The 26,364-nt window shown below is 34.9% G+C and overlaps 1 protein-coding gene across 2 annotated transcripts in view; it reads left to right on the top strand.

Moving 5' to 3' along the window:
- Window positions 1–26,364, top strand: part of FZD3 (frizzled class receptor 3) — an 86,342-nt gene that overhangs the window by 22,158 nt on the left and 37,820 nt on the right. For both annotated transcript variants that reach the window (XM_044766885.2, XM_044766884.2), the window contains exons 3-4: window positions 9,628–9,824; window positions 15,318–16,335. In XM_044766885.2, coding sequence (XP_044622820.1) covers window positions 9,628–9,824; window positions 15,318–16,335 — 1,215 coding nt within the window. The remainder of the gene's footprint in view (window positions 1–9,627; window positions 9,825–15,317; window positions 16,336–26,364) is intronic.

The raw sequence follows: 26,364 nt of genomic DNA, 5'->3' as shown, positions 1-26,364 counted from the left end.
TAGGAGGAGTTTTTTGTAGATTCCTTGAGATTCAGTGTAGGCAGTAATGTCATCTGCAAATGAGGACAGTTTTCTTTTTCTAATCTCTACATTTTTTATTTCCTTTTGCTTTATTGTGCTGTCCAGTACTAGGTTGAATAAGAGTCGTCAGAGCAGGCATCCTTCCTTTGTTTCCAGTCTTAGAAGTAAAAATGCAGTGTTTCACCATTAAGTATGATGTTAATTGTAGGGTTTTTGTAGATGTACTTTATCAAGTTGAGGAAGTTACCCTCTATTTCTAGTTTGTGAAAAACTTTTAGAATCATAAAGGCTTTTTCTATATCATTTGGAATGATCATGTGATTTTTCTTTGTTAGCCTATTAGTTTGGTGGATTACATTGATTGGTTTTTGAGTATTAAGCCAACCTTGAATTTCTGGAACAAACCCTACTACGTTGTGGGGTATATAATGCTTTTAATATATTTTTGAATTTGATTTGCTACTATTAAGGATTTTTGCATTTATGTTTATGAGGGATATTGGTCTATAGTTTACTTCTTTTGTGCTATCTTTGTTTCGCTTTAATGTTAATTAATCTTTGCTTCATAGAATTAGTTGGGATTAGTTCTTTGCTATTTTCTGGAAGAGATTGTGTAGAATTGGTATTAGTTCTTCTTTAAATGTTGATTAGATTTTACCAATGAAACTATCTGGCCTGAACATTACTTTTTCAGGAGGTTTTAAACTACAAATTCAATTTCTTTAATAGTTATAGGACTATTCAGATTATCAGTTTCATCTTAGGGTGAGTTTTGGTAGTCTGTGGCTTTTGAGGAATTGGTCCACTTCATCTAAATTGTCTAGTTTATGGGTGTATAGGGTTGTCTGTAATATTCCCTTATTATCTTTTTAATGTCTGCATAGCCTCTAGTGACATCGTCTCTTTCATTCTTGATGTTGGTAATTTATGTTTCTCCCTTTTTTATCAGTATTGCTAGAAGCTTATCAATTTTATTGTTATTTTCAAAGAACCAGATCTTGATTTGAGTGATTTATTTCCCCTGTTACTTTTCTGTTTTCAGTTTCATTGATTTCTCCTCTTTTTTGTGAGGAAGATTAGCCCTGAGCTAACATCTGCTGCCAATTCTCCTCTTTTTGCTGAGGAGGACTGGCCCTGAGCTAACATCCGTGTGCATCTTCCTCTACTTTATATCTGGGATGCCTACCACAGCATGGCTTGCCAAGTGGTGCCATGTCTGCACCTGGGATCCAAACCGACGAACCCCAGGGCACCAAAGCGGAACGTGCGCTCTTAACCGCTGTGCCACCAGGCCGGCCTCTGATTTCTCCTCTTTATTGTTTTCTTCTGTTTGCTTGCTTTCCATTTATTTTGTTCTTTTTGGCTTTTATGAATAATGCTTCTCTGCTGTGAGCATTCATATACAAATTTTTGCTTTAACACCATTTTTAATTGTTTTGAGTGTATACCTGGGAGTGGAATTGCTGGGTCATATGGTAATTCTGTGTTTAACTTCTTGAGGAATTGCCAAACTGTTTTCTAGAGTGGTTGCCTTATTTTACATTCCCATCAGCAGTGTATGAAGGTTCTGATTTCTCCACATCTTTGTCAACACTTGTTATTTTCTGTTTTTTAGATTATAGCTATCCTGGCAGGTGTGACGTGGTATCTCATTGTGGTTTTGATTTGCATTTCCCTAATGATTAATGACATTGAACATCTCTTCAGGTGCTTATTGAACATTGCATAACTTCTTTGGAGAAATGTCTGTTCAAATTTTTTGCCCATTTTAATAATTGGGGTGGGGCAGGCCCAGTGGCATAGTGGTTAAGTTCACACACTTTGGTGGCCCAGCGTTTGTGGGTTCAGATCCTAGGCACCGACCTACACACCGCTTATCAAACCATGCTGTGGTAGCATCCCATATACAAAACAGAGGAAGATTGGCACAGATGTTAGCTTCAGGGACAATCTTAATCTTCCTCCCATATACAAAATAGAGGAAGATTGACAACAGATATTAGCTCAGGGCCAGTCTTCCTCACCAAGAAAAAAAAATAATTGGAGTGTTTGTCTTTTTTGTTGAGTTGTAAGAGCTCTTTGTTTATTCTGGATACTAGACCCTTATCAGATATATTATTTACAAATATTTTCTTCCATTCTGTGGGTTGTCTGTTCACTCTCATAATAGTATTCTGTAATGCACAAAAGCTTTTAATTTTGGTGAAGTCCAATTTATCTTTTTTTTCTTTTGTGCTTGTGCTTTTGGTGTCACGCTGTGAAACCATAGCCAAATCCAAGGTCATGGGAAATTACCCCTATGCTTTCTTCTACCTGTTTCATGGGTTTTGCTCTTATATTTAGGCCTTTGATCCATTTTGAGTTAATTTTTATATATGGTGTAAGGCAAGGGTCTAGTGTTATTCTTTTGCATGTGCATATCCAGTTGTCCCAGCACCATTTGTTGAAGAGGCTATTTTTCTCCCGTTGAATGGTCTTGGTTACTTTGTGAAAATCAGTTTACATATATGTGAGGGTTTATTCCTGCACTCCCAGTTCTATTCTAGTGGTCTACAGTCATATGCTGCATAACAGTGTTTTGGTCAATGAAAGATGGTGTATATGATGGCGGTCCCATAAGATTTAGGACCATATAGCCTAGATGGGTAGTAGGCTATACCATCCAGGTCTGTGTAAGTACACTCTGTGATGTTCACACAATGAGAAAATTGCCTAATGATGCGTGTCTCAAAATGTATCCCTGTCATTAAGCAACACATGTCTATGTCTAGCCTTCTGCCAGTACCAAACTGTTTTGATTACTATAGTTTTGTAATAAGTTTTGAAATTACAATATGTGAATACTCCAACCTTGTTCCTCTTTTTCAGGGTTGTTTTGGCTGTTCAGAGTCTCTTACAATTCTATATGAAGTTTAGGATCAGCTTTCCATTTTTGCAAAAAAAGACCACTGGGATTTTTGAAGGGATTACATTGAATCTATAGGTCACTTTAGGGAGTATTGCCATTTTAACATTGTCTTCCAATCTATGAATATTGGGTGTCTTTGCATTCATCAGGTTTTCTTCAATTTCTTTCAAAGCTATTTTGTAGTTTTCTCTCTTGCATCGTATTGGTTAAATTTATTCCAAAGTATTTATTCTTTTTGATGCTCTTGTAAATGAAATTGTTTTTTGCTTTCCTTCTGTTGGTCGTTTTTAAAAAGTTCATTTTTAATATCTTTATTCCTGGAATGTAGAAATGCAGTTGCTTTTTTTTTTTTGACCCCCATATTGAGTTTGTATTCAGTGACCCTAGTGAATTCATTTATTCTAACGGTTTATAGATTTTCTTTGTAACAATTATGTTTCGTCAGTCTGATTCACTTAGGAGACAGAACCATCAGTGATTTAAATAAGGGAAGTATAATATAAAGAATTAATAACTATTAAAGGAGAATAACTGTAAGATATAGAGAGAGCTCTGTAGGGTTCTCTAGGGCTGAGGGTCAGTCTTTGAAGGGGCCCCCAAACCCCAAAGTTCAGACCTTAATTATAGAAGATGTAGTTGCAGCTCCCTGGATAGCAGACAAGATCACTAGGTTGCCTGGGCCAGAGCTGGTCCACAGTTGTCAGGCAAGCAGGAAGCAGTCTTTCAAGGCGTAGGCAAGTGTTAGCCAATAGTTGGGTAAATAGGGGGAGTCAGGGCACTGTCACAGGAGGCCTTGAGCATGCAGTGTCTGTACTGGAAAGCTGCAAGAAGGTGGTCACCAGGGTGGGCTGGGGCTGGAAGTTGCTGAGGGACCATCCTGGGCATGTGGCTGGGACAGAGCACCATAGATTTCCTCACATTTACACTGCTGACTGACTGTGCAGAAGCTCCAGGCAACAAGAGAAGCCTACTTCATCCTGCGGTATTCCTCCAACACTCTCTATTAAGAAAGTTTAAAATCATGCTCACTGTAAAGGAGAAATGGTGAAAGGGATCCCATCCTTTATCACAGAGCATGTATTAAAGGGTGAATTTGGAACTGAGAGATAAAAATTTGGTAACCAGAACACGTGTCTTCTGTAAATAATGATAGTTTATTTCTTTCTTTCCAATCTGTATGCCTTTTCTTTCTCTTTTTTTTTTTTTGAGGAAGATTAGCCATGAGCCAATATCTGCCACCAATTCTCCTCTTTTTGCTGAGGAAGATTGGCCCTGAGCTAACATCTATGCCCATCTTCCTCTATTTTTTATATGTAGGATGCCTGCCACAGCATGGCTTGATAAGTGATGTGTAGGTCTGTGCCCAGTATCCAAACTGGCAAACCCCGGGCCACCTAAGCGGAGTGTGCGAACTTACACTATGCCAGCAGGCTGGCCCCACACATTTTATTTCTTATATTTCTTTCTTTCTAATCCTTTTACATTTTATTCCTTCTTCTTATTGCCCTGGTGAGGACTTTCAATATGGTCTTTAATAGGGTGGTGATAACAGGTATTTTTGCCTCACTTTTGATCTCGGGGGAAGCTTCCAATAGTTTACTACCAAGTATGAGGTTTCTGTGGTTTGATGTATATACTTTCTGTAAGATTGAGGACATTTCCTTCTTAGTCTGCTACAAGTTTTTGTAATAAATGGGTGTTGCATTTCATCAAATGGTTTAATGCATTTATTGAATGGATTGTGTGATTTTTCCCCGTTTTCTGTTAATGCCACTAATTACATTAACTGATTTTTCAAATGTTAATCACCATTGTATCCCTGGGAAAAAACTTCCTTTGGTGTGGTATATTCTTTTTATGTATTTCTGGATTAATTCACTAATACTGAGATATGATTTTTACATCTATGATCATGAGGTACAATTTCCCTTTCTTATATAGTCCTTGTTAGGTTTTGTTATAAAAATTATGCTACTTTTATAAGATGAGTAGGAAAAGTTTCCTTTTTTCCCTCTTTTAGGAAGAGTTTGTTTATGATTGCTAGAGCTTCTTCCTTAAATGTTTGATAAAGTTTTTCTAGTGAAACCATCTTAGCTTGGAGTTTTCTTTTTGGGACAGTTTCTAATAATGAATTAAATTTCTTTATAGATAGAAGACTAGGTTTTCTATTTCTTCTGTTATAACTTTTGGTAAATTGTGATTTTTTTCCCCCAAGGTATTTGTTCGTTTCATCCTAACATGTCAAATTTGTTATTTATGGTATTCCTCATTATTTTTCTAGTTCTCTCTTCATTCCTGATATTGGTAATTTATAGGGATTTTTCTCTTTTATTTTACTTATTATTTCCTTTTTTCTACTTTTTCCAAGTTTGATTGGCCACTCTTTTCCTAGCTTCTTGAGATGGGGTGTAGAACACTGATTTTTTTTTTTCAAGTTTTCTCATTTTCTGATACAGGCATATCAGGTGAGAAATTTCCTCTGAGTACAGTTTTTGCTGACATTTTATTGTCTTTACTAAATTTCTATATATATACATTATATTTATATTATAAATATATATAATTATATGTACAATTTAAATTTCAGTTATGATTTCCTTTGTTGACTGTGGGTTATTTTAGAAATTTGTTGTCTAATTTCTAAATTTCCAAACAGTTGGGTATTTTCTGGAATTCTTTTTGTAATTCATATTTACCTTAATTCCGTTTTAGTTATAGAACATTCTCTGAATGATATTAGTACTTTGAAGTTTGTTGTAGATTGCTTTAGGACCCAGAACATGGCCAGTTTTGGTAAAGATTCCATGTGTCTATTAAATAGGTTCCAGTCATTTTTGGGTGCCATGATTATAAATAGGTCATTTAGGTCAAATTTGTAATTGTCTTTAGATTTTCTATATTTTTATAGAATTTTTGTCTCTCTCTCATATATTGAGAGAAGTGTATCAATCTCTCTCTCTGATTGTGTATTTCTCCTTCTCTTTCTATTTTTGATTACAATAATTTGAAGCTATGTTAACTAGTGCATATATGTTTAGATTTGCTTTTTAGTCTTAATGAATTGATTCTTTTATTTTGTCTGGATGAATTAGATTTGCTTTTTAGTCTTAATGAATTGATTCTTTTATTTTGTCTGGATGAAATGACCTTCTTTATCTCTGGGAACACTGCTTGTCATAAAGTCTACTCTTTCTTTTGGTTAGTTCTTCCATTGTTTATTGTTTGCCTTTTTATTTTTCACCTATCTGTGTCATTATATTGAAAATGTGTCTTTGTGAACAGCATAGCGTTTTTTTCTGTTTTTGTTTTTACCTAGTTCAACAATCTTAGTCTTTTACTTAAAGTTTTTAGTCCATTTATATATAATGCACTTAGTGATGTGCTTGGGTTAATATCTACTATCTTATTATTTGATTTCAATTTGTCCAAACTGTTTTGCATTCTTTTGTCTCTCTTATCTTGCCGTCTTTTGTATTTTATTTCTCTTTATTACCTTGTTAGTTGTGATTCTTTTATTGTTTACCCTAGAAGTTATGATATATACCTTTGACTTATAATTTCTAATAAAAATAATTACTTTAGCCACTCTGCCATTAGTAGTCCTCTGACCCCCCATCTTTTCCATTTTATTATTACACCTGTTAATTTCTGTGTATTTTGTATGTATTTTAAGACATTAGTTTTTGTTGGTACAGAGAGTATTCATATATATTTTCTCACATATTCATTCACCCCTTTTGTTGCTCTAAATTCCTTTTGAATTCTCATCTTCAGTCATTTGTCCAAAGAACTCTTGAGCTTTCCTTTTAGTGCAGGTTTGTGGTGACTAATGTTCTCAGTATTTGTTTGTCTGAAAATATCTTTACTTTGCCTTCATTTATAAAAAATATTTTTATAGGCTACAGAATTATCGGTGGGCAGTTATTTTCTTGCAGCTCTTTAAATAAGTCATTCCATTGTTTTCTGGTATTCCAAAGTCAGCTCTGAGTGGTGGTGTTGCTCCATTGAAGGGTAAGGTATCCTTTTTCCCACTGGCTGCCTTTTGATATTTTTCTTTGGCTTTCAACAAAAAGTAAATAAGATGTGTCTAAGTGTGGTTTTCTTGTATTTATCTTTTTTGGGATTTGCAGGACTTTTTGAATCCGTGAATTGTTGTCTTCTATCTATTTTGGAAAATCCTCAGCCATCAACTTTTTATATAATCCCTCTGCCCATTCTCTGTCTCCTCTCCTTTTGAGATTTCAATTATGTATATCATAGACTTTTTCATGTGTTTACATGTCTCTCATACTCTTTTCTGTATTTTTCAGTATCTTTGGTCTATGTGCTTCTGTTCGGATATTTACTATTGCCTTGTTTTCCGCTTTGCCAGTTCTGTCTTCTGATATATCTAATGAGTTCTTAATTTCAATGATTATATATTTCAATTATAGAATTTCCATTTGATTCCTTTCATAATAGATTCCAGTTTTCTGTTGAAATTCTTATCTTTTATTTTCTTGAACATATTCATCATAGTTATATACTGTCTTGTCTGTTAAGTCCAATAACTGGATTACCAAAACATGGTAATTTTTTTCTTGGTTTTTCAGTCATATGGTCCTGTCTCTTAAAATGCCCAGTAATTTTTTAATGTGTACTTAGACATTAGAGAATATTGGTGAGATTCCAGATGATGTTATATTATTCCAGAGTAGATTCACCCTTTCTTCTGCTTAGCAGATAAATGGGGACAGGTCACCTTAACTCAGCCAGAGATTAAGCTGAGTTGAGGCTGGGTTGCAGTTTTGGTGGGTCTCTGCCTCCCTCTGATTTGCCCCTGCTAATGTCTACACTAGAGTGTAGACATTCAGGGGCTTCCACTTGAGAGTCTGGTATGTTCAATTCCCCAGGCAGGACTTGGACTCTAATTTGTGTTTCCTCAGCCTGATAAAATTCCCAGAATCTACACTCTGCTTTTCAGAGGCTGTCTGCTTAGCTTCATAGCCTCCTTCTCTGTGCAGCTTCGGAGTGTTCAAATATCTCGAAGGGAAAACTAGCTCTGTGTCAGGCTCAATTGTTGGCACTTCCCCTTCTCACCTAGATCTTCGAATTTTGTCTGTAGCATCACAAGCCCACTAAAGCTCTGATGATTTCTCAGTTCTCTAGCACCAGCCTAGGCAAAGCTTGATTCTCAGCCTCTTGCTTTATGCCCAGATTCAGCAAATGCCTCCTTGGAAAAGTGGTTGTGCTTATCAGTCCACCTCTCCGTGCTTCCCTGTTTCTGGATTCTTAGCCCCTCTAGTTCTTTTCCTTTTATAGTTCTCTAGTAGCTTTAAATAGATATGTTTAAACTTTTTTGCTTTATTTTCAAGTTCTTGACAGAAACATTGGTTTAACACAAACTACTCTTCCGTATTTGGAAGTGATAGTTACATATAGTTTATCATCACATATAGTTTATTGTTTTATATATTTGTCGTATATCGATAATGACATCCGTTATACCGTTAACTTCTTTGACATCAGTTTCTTTAAGTGACTCTTCATTTTCTAACTGCCTTGTGTATAGGAGGCCTCTGGAAAATATTATATATCAATGTTGAAATAAATTGATTCTTCCTCAATAGAAAGGCCTGGTGGTGAGAATATCTGTTATCAGTTCAAAATCAGCAGTGACTCTGAAACTATTATATAAACAAGTAGAAAAAGTATTTGGTAGTCAAAAGCCCAGATGCACAGTTCTTGGGATATTTGATGTATTCCTGTGGTTATAATGATGATTTTAGTATGGTTTTATGTTTGAAGCCACTATTTTTTCTTTTTGTTTCCTTAATATCATCTTACAGTGATAGCTCTGTTTACATCATGTGATTTTAAAGTTGAAAGAGCTCTGTTTTATAGTTTATTTTTAATGTAAAAAGAACAAGAAAATATGAGACAAAGACAGATCTCTTCTCTACCTCCCACCTTCAAAATAACTATTTCTATGTATAACTACTTCTCTTCTCCCTACCCTTTTCATTTCACTTGTCCTCTCTCTCCTATTGGCACATTAATTGAAGAAAATGTAGAAACTGAAATAGATAAAAAGAAGACTGTGAAACTCTCTTGTAATCCTATCACCAAGCAGTAATCACTCCTTTGAGCATTTGGCATATATCGTTTTATGTTTTTTCCTATGTACAATGGATCATATTGTTATTAGTTGTTCTCAGCCCTGCCTCTTCATTAATATCACTTGTAACAATTAAAATATACATATATCGGGGCCGGCCCTGTGGCCGACTGGTTAAGTTCACGTGCTCCACTGCGGCAGCCCAGGGTTTCGCTGGTTTGGATCCCAAGCGCAGACATGGCACCGCTCATCAGGCCATGCTGACGCAGCGTCCCACATGCCACAACTGGAGGCATTCACAACTAGAATATACAACTGTATATTGGGGGGATTGGGGGAGATAAAGCAGAAAAACAGTAAATAAATAAAATAAAATATACATATAGATTCTGGGATATGCCTCAGAGTTAACCAAATCAGAATCTCCAGAGATAAGAGTTTTGTTAAAAAATAAAACACAAAAACTTCCCTTCAGAAATTTTCAATAACCGTCAGGAATTTCTTTTAAGTGGAAAAAAAAGAGTATTGCAATGTTAGATATAAAAAGCTTTAATTTGTATACAACTCTTTCTCTAATGATTCAATTTTAACTTTTTCCTAGCCATTCCACCCTATGGTGAATCTGGATTGTTCTCGGGATTTCCGGCCATTTCTTTGTGCACTCTATGCTCCTATTTGTATGGAATATGGACGTGTCACACTTCCTTGTCGTAGGCTGTGTCAGCGGGCTTACAGCGAGTGTTCGAAGCTCATGGAGATGTTTGGTGTTCCTTGGCCTGAAGATATGGAATGCAGTAGGTGCGAAAATCATAGATTTTCATGGATCATTACTTATGTTGCAGTATATTTAAAATTACTTGTCTTCTAGTTCATTCATTTTTTAAAACTTTTTTGAAGTATATATATATTAGTCTTAATTTTGAACAGTAGTTTCAAGGCCTCAGAATTATTCATTTCTTTAGGAATTTGGAGGCCCTAAATGGAAAAGGTAGAAAAAAAACCCCATTTCTAAAAAGAATTAAGTTAAGAAAAACATAATCAAGACATTCACTTGATTTTTCTCTCTTAAAATTTTTTTTGTGGTTATAAAAGTAATGCCATTTATGGAAAATTAGAAAATACAGTGAAGAAAATAATCGTTCATTGCTTTATCATTATACATTTTTAAATGATTTTTAATGGGAATTAAATATCTTTATGATTTAAATGTGTTAATGACTAAAGTAGTTGTGTCAGTTCTGTTTTCCTGTCGTGTGTTAACATACCAGACCCCACAAAATGTCAGATGCTTTTCAAATAGATAGGTTGTAAGCATTTCCTCAAAGTTTAAGGGTTTTTACTAGACAGTCTTAGAAATTTGTATGGGAGAATGTTATTATTACTAAAAATGTTTGCAGTATTAATACTGTATTTCTTATATACAAATGTACCTTTTTTGTATTAAGGATAAAGAATAATTATATGACTACATATGTACCTATTATTATCTAGCTCTGTCCAATCTTAATATTTTGTAATATTTGCCTCAGTTTTTTTTTAGGAGGTAAAACAATACAGATAGAGTTCAAGGTTCTTTCCATGGTACCCATCTTGATTTCATTCCCTTCTTTCCTCCCCAGAGATGAGGTAATCATTATGTTGAATTTGTTGTTAATCATTCCTATGTTTGTTTTTATACTCTTACTACATATATACATATCCCATAGACAACATTAAATTTTTTTTACAAATATCTATGTTTGTATATGTAGGTCTGGTTCATTCCTTTTAATTGCTGTATAATAGCCAGTTTATTAATATTGTATAGTTATTTAGCCATCCCCTACTGATGGTCATTACGTTATTTCCATGTTTTTGCTATTATAAGCAGTGCTGCACTGAACATTGTTTTCTCCTTCATGTTTAAAATTAATTTTGTTTATAATCTGACAATAGCCCTTGGAGGGAAGTAAAAAGAAGGTGTTACTCTCATCTGATGGATGGAAAAACTTAAGAAATAAAACATACATTAGTTTCTTGTGGTCAGTTCACTGACATTTTACTTTCTAATATTTGTCTACTCTATTTCCCACCTATTTAACCTATTCTGTTATCTAGCCCCATGTAATCATTCATCCACTCTCTCCCCAAACACCTGATAGTGTTTATAGTCTCTCTTTTAGAAATCTGTAAATTTCTTGGTGTTTATAATAACATTTATGAATTGCCTAGGTAGGAACCTTATTTTTTGTTTCTTGTATCTAACTCCCATTGTTTAGTGGTGTTTTTATTTTAATAGTTTATATACAAGTATAGAAGTATCATTATGATCTTTATTTCTTTATTTCTTTTGATAGGATTAAATCTGTTTTGTGTCCTCATTCTTGCCTGTGATTGCCTAACTCTGAAATCTTAAATTCTGGCAAACTGATCTTTCATAACAAACTGTTATTCTTCAGCATCTCTCATATCTTTGTTCCTACTGTACCTGTTCTTCAATTTCATGGATACCCCAAACTTTGGGGTTTTTTTCCCCCCTCCTAATATCCACCTTCCTGATCTCTTTTATTTCCTTGCTTAGCTTAAGCTCTGAAGTCTCTCACTGAAATAACACTTTTGCTAGCAATCTCAACTCGTTCCTTTTACTGTACTTGTTCAGATCTCCAACTGGATTGATTTAGCCAATTTCTTACAAATTAATTATTTGTCTATTTAATGATTCAAACCATAGCAATTCTATTTACTGTTTGTCTTTGGTCAGTTTCCAATATGGTCAACAGGAAAATTCCCCTCAGCACCTATGCCAGATCTCTATCGCTCACTTCAAACCCATATTTCACCTTTATACTATATTTGGTCCTTATTCTCCTCACCTTAGCCCGTCCTCCTTTACTGAAAATCAGTTAGGCCATATTGTGGTCTGCTACATCTCAGACTAATCCTTCTCAGTTTCTTGTCTTGAATCTTCTTCCTTTTTCTCCCCCTTGAATACTGGTGATTCCCAGAGTTCTATTCCTGTTCTCTTTGATTCTACATGCTTTCCCTGGATAATCTCATCTTACTGATTTTAACTCTTATTCGTATACTTATGACTCCTAAATCTAATGCTGTAGCCTTGACATCTTCCTGCTAAGTTCCAGATCTGCATAGGCAGCAGCCATTGGAAACCCTAGCCTGAGTTTGTCTTGGATACCTCAGTTTCAGCATGTCTAAAGTTGGTTTTATTCCTTGCTCATTTCTTTATTGCCTGAAAGTTATCTTCTTCCTTCATTGACCTTAGCTCCCACATCCAGTCAGTTATAAATCCTTTTGCTTCATCTAACTAATTTCATCTCTGTCTCATTCTCACTGCCTTATCTGGTTTTACTTCTGACTGAAGTGGCGTCTCTGCCCCTATTTTCGTCCAGCTCAAGTCTGTCTTGCACACTGCTCCTAGTCATCTTTCTAATTACTTGGGTTAGGGCTATATGAATATATATATCCAACAATTATTAATTCAACAAATATTAATTGGATGTGTTCTATATGCTAGGCACTCTTCTATGTGCTGAAGATGAGCAATGAACAAAACATAGTCTCTGTTTTTATGGAGCTAAAATTCTAGTGGTAGTGGTAGTGGTGAGAGATAAATAGATAATGTCAGATAGTAATGAATGCTAATAAGAAAGAGTAGGGTTAGGTGATGGTAATACAGTATGGAGAAGCAGAAGGACTCTTTCTTATGGAGACATCAGGGAAGGATGTCTTTGATAAGGAGGCATTGGAACAGGGACCTGAGTGAAATGAGAGAACAAATAATACAGATAGCTAGGGAATAAAAATCCAGGCAGAGGAAGCAGAGCAGCAAGTACAAAGGCTGTGAAATGGAAGCATGCTTGGTATATTCAAAGAACAGCAAGGAGACCAAAGAGGCCGGAGCAGGTGAGGGAGGGAGAACAGAAGGAAATAAAGTCAGAAAAGTACTGGGAATAGGGTCTTTGTAGCTCTGGAATGGGGTTTGGATTTGACTCCGAGTGAGAAGGGAAGGCATTAAAGAATTTTGAGCAGAAGAGACATGATCATGAGCACAGGAGTAGCGTGTCTTTAAAGGACCACCCTGGCTGCTGTGTGAAAATGGAGATCACTTGGCAGTCTCTCCAAAAGTCCAGGCAAGAGGTATTGATGGCTCAAACTGGGCAGCAGCAGTGGAGGAAATGAGAAGCAGTCAGATTCTGGATATATCACAAAGTAGAATGACAGGATTTGCTGGTGGATTGTGAGGTGTATATTAGAGAGAAAGGGCGTCAAGGACGACTCCAAGGGTTTTGGCCCGAACAACTAGAAAAATGGAATTATCACTTGTGGAGATGGAGAAACCTGAGGAGTGGAAATCAAAAGTTTGGTTTTTGGAAGGGTTAAAGAGTGAGGGATGTGTGTATTTTGAAGTGGCAGTTGGAAGTAAAAATGTATGTTACTTTGCATGGTTTTAAATTTTATATCAATGGTTATATATACATGCATGCATGCACACACAGACATACATACACATATTTCTGCAGTGTGCTTACCTCTCCAACCTCATCTCCTGTCACAAGTGATGTGAACTTCATGCCCCAACAATACTAAACTCATCCTGTTCAAACCTCTATGCCTTTGCTTGCATTTCCTGCTAGAATACTGATCGACCTACTGCCATTACTGGCAAATGCTGATTCAAAATCTTGTGCCTGTGAAGTCTTTCATAACCTCTTCCTCTAAAATAATTAATCCTTCTCTATATCATTTTTATACTATATATAGATTTTGATTGCTTCATGTATCACACTGCTTTATTTTGTATTGTGTTTACAAGTTTGTAACTCCTTTTAGACTCAAGGATAGAGATCCTGATTTGTCTTTTTATTTTAAACCCCTGACATACTGCAGGATTCCAATAAATGCCTGAATACAATAAGTTTCTGTCATTTGGCTTTATAATTCTAAGCCCTGTGAAGAAAATGGTTTGTATTAGAAAATAAAAGATTAATCAGCTACAGCATAAAGTTATGCATGTATTTGGCAAACTTGATATGAATGACAGTTTCTTGGAGACTATGTGGTACGTATACACTAGTAAACATCTAGTTAGTGGGAGTCTGAAGGCTTAGAAACTGATACTGGCAAGAAAATTAAAGACGCAGGAAATTCACGAGAATGGTATCCTTAGTTGTGTAAGAATGTCTGCAACACAACCCTGTTTTCTTTGTCCTGAGGCTGTGTATGACACTTTCTCGAGTCTGTGGATCCTGTCCTTTTGGAAAATTGTGAAAATGCGGCTTTCTTGTGCCTTAACACAGGCTTACTGAAATGTGATTGGTCGTGGTGGGACCCAAGAATTTGCATTTTAAAACAACCTTAACTTTTTCTCATGCATAGCAAAGTTTGAGAAAAACTGAATTTAGAGAACTCAGTGGACTGGAGAGAAATTAAGGATGGTAGGAAAGAACCAGTCGACATTAGGGACCTTAGAATGCCCTTAATCAATATGAGAAGCAGAGAGTGAATGTAAAATGGGAAGAAAAGATCTAAAAACTAAGCCACTTGTAAGGATTTCTAGTGCTAATCTAACTCAAAACACCTTGGGCCATGCCATTAAGGAAGACTTTTAACTGTTATGTTTAAGTAAGTTCTATTTGAATCTAGGGTAAATTGAGGACTACTGTAGTTAAAGCTTAGAAAAAAAGTAACTTTTAGCTACTATTCTGTTGGAGTATATTAATTTATTATATAGAATATATATTTGCATTTTGAAATCTTACTCTAAACTGTGTCCTGAATGGTTTATTTGTACACTATTTATTGAAGGTTATGCTTAACTATTTTAATAAAGGTACTGTTTTTGAAGCCAAAACAAAATTAAGTATAAAACCATATCAGGGGGCCGGCCCCATGGCCGAGGGGTTGGGTTTGCGTGCTCTGCTTCGGTGGCCCAGAGTTTCACCGGTTCTGATCCTGGGCACGGATGTGGCACTGCTCATCAGGCTATGCTGAGGCAGCATCCCACGTGCCACAACTAGAAGGACCTACAACTAGAATATACAACTGTGTACTGGGGGCTTTGGGGAGAAGAAGGAAAAGTAAAAAAAATAAAACGTCAATTTTTTTGTCAATTATGGAAAATGTAGTAGTATGGCCCACACAGAAGATATTACCATTTACTTTATTCCTGTTTATTGTAATGTGCCCCAAGGACAAAAGAATAAATAAAGTCACAGGTGCTAAATTTGGAAATCCAAATTGTTAGGTGGCAGATTTCCCAATAAGTAAAAATGGTTCTCATCTTGTATTTTATAGGTTCCCAGATTGTGATGAGCCGTATCCTCGACTTGTGGATCTGAATTTAGCTGGAGAGCCTACTGAAGGAGCCCCAGTGGCAGTGCAGAGGGACTATGGTTTTTGGTGTCCCCGAGAGTTGAAAATTGATCCTGATCTTGGTTATTCTTTTTTGCACGTGCGTGATTGTTCACCTCCTTGTCCAAATATGTACTTTAGGAGAGAAGAACTTTCATTTGCTCGATATTTCATAGGATTGATTTCAATCATTTGCCTCTCTGCCACGTTGTTTACTTTTTTAACTTTTTTGATTGATGTCACAAGATTCCGTTATCCTGAAAGACCTATTATATTTTATGCAGTCTGCTACATGATGGTATCACTAATTTTCTTTATTGGGTTTTTGCTTGAGGACCGAGTAGCCTGCAATGCATCTAGCCCTGCACAGTATAAGGCTTCCACAGTGACACAAGGATCTCATAATAAAGCCTGTACCATGCTTTTTATGGTACTCTATTTTTTTACTATGGCTGGCAGTGTTTGGTGGGTAATTCTTACCATTACATGGTTTTTGGCAGCTGTGCCAAAGTGGGGTAGTGAAGCTATTGAGAAGAAAGCTTTGCTGTTTCACGCCAGTGCATGGGGCATCCCCGGAACTCTAACTATCATCCTTTTAGCGATGAATAAAATTGAAGGTGACAATATCAGTGGCGTGTGTTTTGTTGGCCTCTACGATGTTGATGCATTGAGATACTTTGTTCTTGCACCCCTCTGCCTGTATGTGGTAGTTGGGATTTCACTTCTCTTAGCCGGCATTATATCCCTAAACAGAGTTCGAATTGAGATTCCATTAGAAAAGGAGAATCAAGATAAATTGGTGAAGTTTATGATCCGGATTGGTGTTTTCAGCATTCTTTATCTCGTACCACTCTTGGTTGTAATTGGATGCTACTTTTATGAGCAAGCTTACCGTGGCATCTGGGAAACAACGTGGATACAAGAACGCTGCAGAGAATATCACATTCCATGTCCATATCAGGTAAGGGAACCCTTGTTCTAAATTTCAGAACGTGTAATACTGAAAAGAAGGCATATTATTGTAAAGAGCTAATCTTAGCTGGGGGTTTTTTAAAACTCTTTGTGAACCTTCAACTTGTACATTAAAATTTTAAAGTGAAGATAATGAACAAATATATTGTAATAAGAATGTTGTACACATGTTTCTATAAACGTCTTCCTTTTAAAAGATGACTTTTACAAGTATAGGCTATGGGCTTTTAAGCAATTTACTTCTGTTATCACAAAACAGTTGCTTATTGATTCTTTAGAAGTCTGCCCGTTTCAGGGGAAGAAGTAGTTGACCAACTCTGATAAAAAGGCACTGTCTTTCTGTGGAAATGTTACTGTTGTTCAGAATAGGTATTAATTGTTTTAACAGTTTTATAAAGAGAATAGAAAGCAGTTGTACAAACTAGTACATCTCTTAATTGGTCTTGGTTTTCTTTTTTGCATACTGAATGTTTTGTGATTTATCTTTGTGTTTAAAGAGATCAGATAATCGTAATCATAGTCGTAGAATCATAGAATTTTAGGTCTAGAAAGAACTTTAGAGATTCTTTATTCAGGTTCCCTCTGTAATTTAGACTTCTTAAATATCCATCTCGAATGTTAAGTGGCTTGGTCACACTCAGCTGGGATATCGTCCTAGGAGAGGAGTGGAACAAGGAAAGTATTTCAGAAGAGCTAATGCGAAGTATCTCATCTTAAAACCTTCCCTAGAACCTATGCCCCTAGCTGTTACCCTCTCTTCTTCCTTTTTTTTTTTTTTTTTTTAAGATTTTATTTTTCCTTTTTCTCCCCAAAGCCCCCGGTACATAGTTATGTATTTTTAGTTGTGGGTCCCTCCAGTTGTGGCATGTGGGACACTGCCTCAGCATGGCCTGATGAGCGGTGCCATGTCCACGCCCAGGATTCGAACTGGTGAAAGCCTGGGCCGCTGAAGTGGAGCACACGAACTTAACCACTCGGCCATGGGTCTGGCCCCTCTTCTTCCTTTTAAGACAAGTTTTCATGAAGGAGTTGTCTCCACTTGGTGTCTCCTGTTCATCATGTTCTTGAAGTGCACCAGCCGCCCTTTCATCTCCCCCAACCCTTATGTTTTGCTACTATCTTTTAAATGCCTTTATTAAAGTAGTTATGTGTTATAACTTGTTTACTTAGTCTCTTTCCCCTATTAGACAATGAACTCTTTGAAAGCAAGAACTTTTTTTCATATTTTTTGAGTGCATATTCTGTAGGTTAGTAGATAATAACATTGAGAATGTGGGTGTATGGATTGAGAAGAAGAAACACTGAGAAAAGGTAACAGTGGTGCTAGGGACAAGGAGTGTATGATTAGCACATAGTCAGTGCTCATAAATATTTGATGACTGAGAATACCAATTCTCCTACTTTTATTTTGTGTAAATAGTCCTATACAAAGTTACATTTTTATTATTGTATAAATATTAGCTACTGGCTTTTAGAAAATAAATCAACTCATAGTAAAAATACCAGAAAAATGAATAATTGAAATTCTATTAAATTTCTTGACAGAATTACTTATTAAAAAGTTATAATATGAGTTTTCAGACTTGAAGCTAAGTGCTAATCAAATTGTGCCTCTAATGAGAGATAGAATGAATTATATGCTCCCCCATATAAGTTATCTAAGATTCCAAATATATATTATCTTAGGGCTGTTGAAGAAATAGTGTTTGACTATGAAATAATGACCTAAATAATATGAAACCCCAAACATATAAGTTACTAAATTAAAGTAGTTGGGATGCTGCTATTTTCACAACATTCCTAGAATTCCTTTAGCATCTTTAGAGCCAGTTAGAGCTATACAGAAATATATATGTGTGTGTGTGTGCATTTCTTTATAGTCATAGATTAAAAGTGTTTTTTATTTCCAACGTACAGAAATAATGTTGGGTTTCCAACATACCAAAAAGAATAGAGAATGATATAATAACAATAACACAGCTACAAAACTCTAGACTCTGGAGCAGGAATCCTGGCTTCGTATCTTACGTCATTATTTACTAGCTTTATAACCTTAAACCAACTTCACCTCTCTCTACTTCAGTTCTTCATCTGTAAAATGAGTAGTAGAATCCAATAGTACTAAAATAGTAGTAGTATTAGATATAAATAGCAATAGAATCTACCTCCTAGGCTTGCTTTTAGGAGTACACATGCAAAACACTTAGAACAGTGCCTACTGTGTAATAAGTGCTCAAATATTAGCTCTGTTATTCATCTTCTTCTTTATTGTTGCTGCTGCTGTTACTGTTATTTACACACACACATACACACACACACACACAAATACATATATGCATATAAATATATGTCTGTTTTTTAAACCATCCAACACCTAACTTTAGCAAATGCCATATTTGCTTCAGACTTTTAAAAGAAATCATATTACAGATTTGGCTGAAGCTCCCTGCATGTCCTTCCCCAGTCCTGTTCCTCTTAATCCCTACCCAGGAGGTAACCATCATCCTGAATTTGGAGTGTATCATTCCCATTAAATTCTATACAATTACCAATATGTATGTAGCTATGAAAAAATTTCATTTTACATAGTATGTAAATGATACACTATATGTCTGTTCTGTACCTTGATTTTTTAACAACTTTTAGTTTTTGAGATATATTTATGTTAATACTGTAGCTCTAGTTCATTTTTTAAAATCTTTCCTTTAAAGGAAGTTTACATTATAAAATATTTTAAATATGTGAAGTATAGAAAATAGTGTAACAGACATCCATGTACTCACAACCCAACTATCTTGAAATCTTAATATTATGTCATGACTGGCCAGCTGGCTGGCTGGCTCTCTGTCATTAAGGACGCAGTTGATAACCCCACTCAGTTCTCTCTATATTCCTGTTCCCTTTCCTTCTCCTTCCCCAGAGGTAACCCTTCTCATAAATATGATAATGTTGTATTTATCATTCTTCCAAATATTTTTATACTGTGGCTGAATATTTATGTATCTATGAAACTTGCTGTTTTGCAAGTTTTAAAAATCTATATATGACATCATTTTGTAGCTTGCTTTTTCACTCAATTTTATGTTTTTGACAATATGCATGTTGATATGTGTACCACTAATTTGTTAATTTTAACTGCTGTAGTCTCATGTATAAATATACTGTAATTTATTCACTCATTATCCTGTTGATGGACATATAGTTGTTTCCAATTTTTTTGCTACTGTAAACCATTTTGTAGTGAACATTCTTGTAATACCTGTCTTCCTTGAATGTGACCAGGAATTACCATAGGTATATATTAAAAAGTGAAATTGTTGTATTATAAGATATAGACATCCTCAACTCAAGTTGTTATTTTAATTTATACTCACAGTAGAGTATGAGTTTCCCATCTGTTCCCATCTTGGGGTTCTCAGGCTTTTAGATTTTTTTTTAACTTTTTATTGAGATTATGATAGTTTACAACATTGTGAAATTTCAGTTGTACATTATTGTTTGTCAGTCGTGTTGTAGGTGTACCACTTCACCCTTCATGCCCATCCCCCACCCCTTCTTTCCCCTGGTAACCATTAATCTGTTCTCTTTGTGTACATGTTTAATTTCCACCTATGAGTGGAGTCACACAGAGTTTGTCTTTCCCTATCTGGCTTATTTCACTTAACATAGTACCTTCAGGGTCCATCCATGTTGTTGTGAATGGGACGATTTTATCCTTTTAATGGCTGAGTAGTATTCCATGGTGTATGTATATGTATATATATACCTTCTTTATCCAATCCATATCTTCTTTATCCAGTCATCAGTTGGTGGGCACTTAGGTTGCTTCCACGTCTTGGCTATTGTGAATAATGCTGCAGTGAACATAGGGGTGCATGGGACTTTTTGAATTTCTGATTTCAAGTTCTTTGGATAGATACCCAGTAGTGGGATGGCTGGGTCATATGGTATTTCTATTTTTAATTTTTTGAGAAATCTCCATACTGTTTTCCATAGTGACTGCACCAGTTTGCATTCCCACCAGCAGTGTATGAGGGTTCCTTTTTCTCCACAACCTCTCCAACATTTGTTTTGGTTATTTTTGCCATTCTAATAGGTGTAAGGTGATATCTTAGTGTAGTTTTGATTTGCGTTTCCCTGATGATCAGTGATGATGAGCATCTTTTCATGTGCCTATTGGCCATCCATATGTCTTCTTTGGAGAAATGTCTGTTCATGTCCCCTGCCCATTTTTTGATCGGGTTGTTTGATTTTTTGTTGTTGAGTTGTGTGAGTTCTTTTTATAGTATGGAGATTAACTCTTTGTTAGATATATGATTTACAAATATTTTTTCCCAATTGGTGGGTTGTTTTTTTGTTTCAATCCTGTTTTCCCTTGTCAGGCTTTTAGATTTTTGCCAACCTTTGCAACAATATCTCTATAATTACTATAGTAATAGAATAATAAAATTACTTTTATTTCCCTTAGTATTCATAAGGTTGAACATGTTTTCATATGTTTCTTGGCCATTTGGGGTTTCTGTTTCTGTGATTTGACTATTTGTTACCTTCGTCTCTTGCTCTCTTAGGTTATTTGCCTGTTGTTATTGTTATTATTGTTGTTGAAGTATTCTTGGTATCAATTCTTTGGCAGTTGTTTGCATTGCAGGTATCTTATTCTGTTCTGTCACTTGTCTTCTCACTTTGTCTTTTCTTTGCCTTTTGTTTTATGTTTTAAAAGCTCCTTCCCCTCCTCTAAAGTCAGAAAAATGGTCTGCCATATTTTTTCTAGCGGTTTTTAAATTTTGTTGTTTTGTTTTTTTGCTGAGGAAGATTAGCCCTGAGCTAACATCTGTGCCAGTCTTCCTCTTTTTTTGCTTGAGGAAGATTAGCCCTGAGGTAACATCTGTGCCAGTCTTCCTCCACTTTATATGTGGGTCGCCACCACAGCATGGCTGACAAATGATGTAGGTCTGCACTTGGGATCTGAACCCATGAACCCAAGCTGCCAAAGCAAAACTCACCAAATTTAACTATTATGCTGTGGGGCCAGCCCCTAAATTTTGATTTTTTGATTCATATCTCTAATCCCTTGAAATTTATTTCTGTCTACGTTATGAGTAACATAATTTTATTTTTCGATATGAATAAGCAGTATGTTTTCTGCACCATTTATCAGATAGCCTATCTGCATTGTAATGCAGCCTCTATCATGTAAGTTCCCTTTTTAGCCTCTCTCTTTTGTTCCATTGGTCTGTTTCTATCACCTTGTGTCCACTGCACATTTTCCCTAGGTTGTTCTTCTTCAAAATTATTTTAACCATTCTTAGCACTTTTCTATATGAATTTTAGAATCAATTTCTCCGTGAATAACACTTTTGAGATTTTGATTGAATTTGTTTTTGATTTTAAAGGAATCTGGGGAAAATTGCCGTCTTTGTAATACTGAGTTTTAGTACTTTTTGTTTCTTTGTTTATGTATTTATTCATTCATTTGTTCCTTGGCACCTTATAGTTTTTGTTGCAATTGTAAATGGTATCTTTTCTCTATTAGATTTTTACATTGGTTATTGCTGGTGTACAAGAATGCTGTTGATTGGTTTTTGTATATTGATCTTATATTGAGCATCCCAGCTGAACTTTTATCAGTTCTAATTGTGTATAGATTCTCTTAGATATTCTTTGTAGAACTCCTATTGTCTGCAAATAAGGACAAGTGTTTCCCTTGGTTGCTTTCCAATTCTTATGTTTTATTTAAGATTTTTGCATCTATACTCATGAGTGAGATAGATAGTGATAAATTTTTTTTCTTCTACTGTCTTTGTCCAGTTTGGGTGTCAAGGTTATAATAGCTTCATAAACTGAGGAGTTTTTTTTTTCCGTTCTCTGAAGTCATTTTTACAATAAATAGGAACTGTCTGCTGTTTGAAAAGGTTAGTGTATCTTCGTGTAAAAACTCTGTTACAGTATCTTTGAATAAGGAGAGAGAAGTTGTGGAAGACACTAGATTTTTAAAACTACCATTTCAGTTTCTTTAGTAGTAGTTGTTTTAGTCAGGTCTTTTATTTCTTCTTGAGGCACATTTGGTAATTTATATTTTTCTAGAAAATTATTGCATCTAACTTTTCAAATATTGGCATGAAGTTATTCTTTTTTTTTTTTTAATTGTTACCATTTCCTTTTTTGGTTCCTAGTATATGTTCTCTTTTTTCCCCCTTGATCAAGCTTACTAGAGGATTATCTTTTTAATTCCGTTGTTTCTGTTCTTATTTTCTTCCTACTGTTTTTCTTTAGAATTACTTTGTTTTTTTTAGATTCTTGAAAGTTTGACTCATACATGGTCAGTATTTCCTGATTTTTAAAGTGAATTTAAGAGTCGTTGCAAATTTAACCCAAAAACCATTATTAACCAGGTTGGTCACTCATTCAGTTTCCCATACTTGGCTCCAAGCAACTTTATGATTTTTTTTTTTGAGAACCTTTTATTAATTCAAGTCGGGGAATCTCTGGCATTTTTTTCTTCATAGAAAAGTTTTCCCAAATCTGCTGGAAAGAGACGTTTTTCACACTAACGCCTCATGGATTAATAGCACTCAGATCCATGCGCTGTTTTTTAATTCCCTGCAGTATGGTAGGGTTTTTTCCCCCAGAATTAGTATTGACCTTTTCCTTCAGCATTATAGTTCAGAGGCTGTTCCGGAAGATAGTCCAGATGTGATTAAAGGTTAATTATCTGTATGAGTTCTGTGAATTCTCTTGTGACTGTTTGGCCTTTCAATCTGATCAAGTAATAGAAGTTGTGTTAAATCTGGCTTATTCAAAAAAGGTAAAGGGCTATAAATATGAACTCTGACTATCTGTATAGATTTTATTGTGGGTAAAATCTGTGATCTTATTTGATATCCACAACAACCTTATGAAATAGATAGTATGACTTCATTCCTGCCACTCTAAAGGGAGGAAGTTGAAACAGAAAGAAATAATATGGCTTACACAGTCACATTAACTCAGGGGTCAGCAAACTATAGCCCATTGACAGACAATAGGGCCTCTACCTGGATGTTTTTTGAATTGTGATAAAATATTCACTATAAAATTTACCATTTTAGCTATTTTTAAATGTACAGTTTTTTGGCATTAAGTACATTCACAGTATTGTGCAGTCATCACTGCCATCCATCTCCAGAAGCTTTTAGCTTCCCAAACTGAACCTCTGTGCCCGTTAACCATTAACTCCCCATGCCTCCCTGCTTCCCAGCCCCTGGTGACCATCCTTCCACTGTATGTCTGCATTTGAGTGCTCTGGGTGCCTCATCTAAGTGGGGTCATACAGGGTTTGTCCTACTTTGTGATTTTTTAATATTCAGATATTAGAATTTTAATATTAGTTTTCATTCAAAATAATACTGCAGAGGAATCTTATACAGACTTGTCAGTTGAGCACCAGAGATATTAAATTCCTATTTGAAGTAATATCCACACATAATTGAACAAGATTTTCTATCACTGAGCATGCCTAAGAGAAGACTTAGCAGGCTCTGGTGATAATTCCTAATAAGTTTTAAAATGTAATAAGCAATGATGTTATCCTTAGAGTAGCCTCCTCCAGTGATTTAGAGAACATAATATTTGAATATGTTTGCTTAAAAATCAGTGAGGTTGCTTTACAGTCATTTCTCAGATTACGGAAGCTTTCAAGTATTTGAAAAATCAGTTTGTGAAGTAGTTGATCACTTTTTTTCCCCAAATATCAGTTGGATTTAATGCAAATTGCACGTATGTAAGTCTACGATTTGAAGAAAAATGGGCTTGTATAAAATTTTTAAGAATATTTCAAATGGGTGTCCTTGCTGAAAAAAGAAATTAACTGCTTAGATTTTAAAATATTTTATACCAAAACTGTTTTTAGCAAGAACGCTTTTTTAAAGTGTATATTAAATAATACTTGAGAAAGTAATATTTAATTCCTGAATTTAGAATTACTTATGAAATATAGCCTGAGTTCTCAGAATAATGTATATTTTACAGTTTAAAATCAGTAAAGTTTATTCCTAGAATACATTTACATCTGATGTATTATTTAAATAACATATTAGTAATTTTCCAGGTACTTGGGTTTTTTTTTAAAGTAATTCCCTCTGTTTAGTGCCTTCTAAGAGGCTGAAAGTGTTTTATGAAAGAGTTCTAAGTCTCAGAGGTTGTTGGTATTTCTAGAAAACCATTTGAATGTAACGTATGGGTTGAAAACATGGGCTTTAAAGTCAGACTGGGTTTATATCCTACCATTCTGAGCCTCAGTTTCCTCATGTAAAATGCAGAAAATAATATGTTAAATACAGTAATACCTCATGGGTGGCTATGAAGATTAAACGATAATAAATTTAAACCTCTTACTAGAGCACCTTGCACAAAGGAAAATTGCAATATTAAATTCTGTTGTTACAAGTACAGAATTCTTGAGGTTTGCAAAAGGATTATCCTTATATTCTGTACTAGAGTTGTAATTTTTTTCCTTTAAATTGATTTTCAAGAGACTACATTTCCTTTCGTAAAGTTCCCCTTCATTTTTTCTCATTTCTTTGATCCATCTAATCCAATGCTACATGTCCCAAGGAGTTTTGATACTAGAACCAGTGTTTCAATAATAGAAATGTGTTACCATAATACAAGCAGCTTGCCTAAGACTATCAAATTCACAGTAGAGCCATTTGTGGAATTCTAAAAAAAAATTATTTTTTTAGAAAACAAATAAAAAAACATTATTTGTATTCTTTCAGCCACACAAGGCAACCCATCTGTTGTTTATGTAGTCTTGATTCAGTAAAATACAAAAATAGGCAGAATAATGTCAAATCTAACTTACAATTTTAGCTTCATTTTCTAATAAGAGTGCATCCCTTTACCAGACTATTGCAAAACGAATCATCCTTGTTTATGAAAGGACCATGAGGGAAATGGGTATGTTTTACACTTCCAACATTAGCGACAGTGATAATTCTGTATAAATATATAGTGCTACTAATCTTTTTTTCCTGCAGTCTTTAAAGTGTTAAATATCGTACCTGTGACTTCTTAGCACCAAATTAATTTTTCCTCAAAATTGTTTAGTGTCTATAATATAGGAAAAGACTAAGAATTCCCTGAAAAATATTTAAGTGTCTTGTTTTGTAGGAAAATATTATATTATAGAAATATAGAATATTAAAGAAATTTATAGACCTTTATTAATACTGTTGTATACGGGTTTTAGAATGTTGTCAAATGGCCCTTTTGGATAAATATATTAAAACATACAAGTTACTATTATTCTGGCCTCTGTTAAACAGAGTAGCCTAAGCCATGAGTTCAATTTAAGTCTTAACTGCAGATATATCTGGTGTACAAATAGTTTACACATTTTGAGGAAAAAAATTCAGTGTACTTGTTATAATCTCCAGCAGAGCACAGCAAACTTTCTGTTAAAGGTCAGATAGTAAATATTTTAGGCTTTCCCGGCCATATAGTTTTTGTTGCAGCTACTCAGCTCTGCTGATATAATACAAAAGCAGCCAGAGATAATATGTAAACAAATGGAAGTGTTCTAATGAAGTTTTATTTACAAAAACAGAATTGTGGCATATTTGGTCTGCACTCTGTAGTGTGCCAAGCCCTGATCTATAACACCTTCGAAAATTCTTTCATAACAATGATTGGTGACTTAACGGCATTTTTCTGTCCCATGTAAATTGTTGCTGTGTCACTCTCATTACTACTTTTGAGGATCATCATTTTACTCTAGTGCCTAATGGTATTAATGTATCAATATAATATTAATGGTATTATGTATCACTATAATAAGTAAATAAAAATAAATTCTATTACATGGCTATAATAAAGATATGCCAATAAATCTTATTTCTGGTAGTCTTTGAAGTCATCACCATGCCAATTTAAGGAAATAATTTCATTAGTTTACAAGGATAGTGAAAGAGAAGCAACATAGTGTTATAATCAAAGAAGCTTCTACTTACTAAGTATTTAGTATGCACCAGGCCCTGTA

This window comes from Equus asinus, chromosome 3 (genome assembly GCF_041296235.1).
Source record: "Equus asinus isolate D_3611 breed Donkey chromosome 3, EquAss-T2T_v2, whole genome shotgun sequence".
NCBI classification, from domain to species: domain Eukaryota; kingdom Metazoa; phylum Chordata; class Mammalia; order Perissodactyla; family Equidae; genus Equus; species Equus asinus.
Note: the sequence above shows the minus strand (reverse complement) of the source record. Positions and strands in the feature narration are given on the sequence as shown.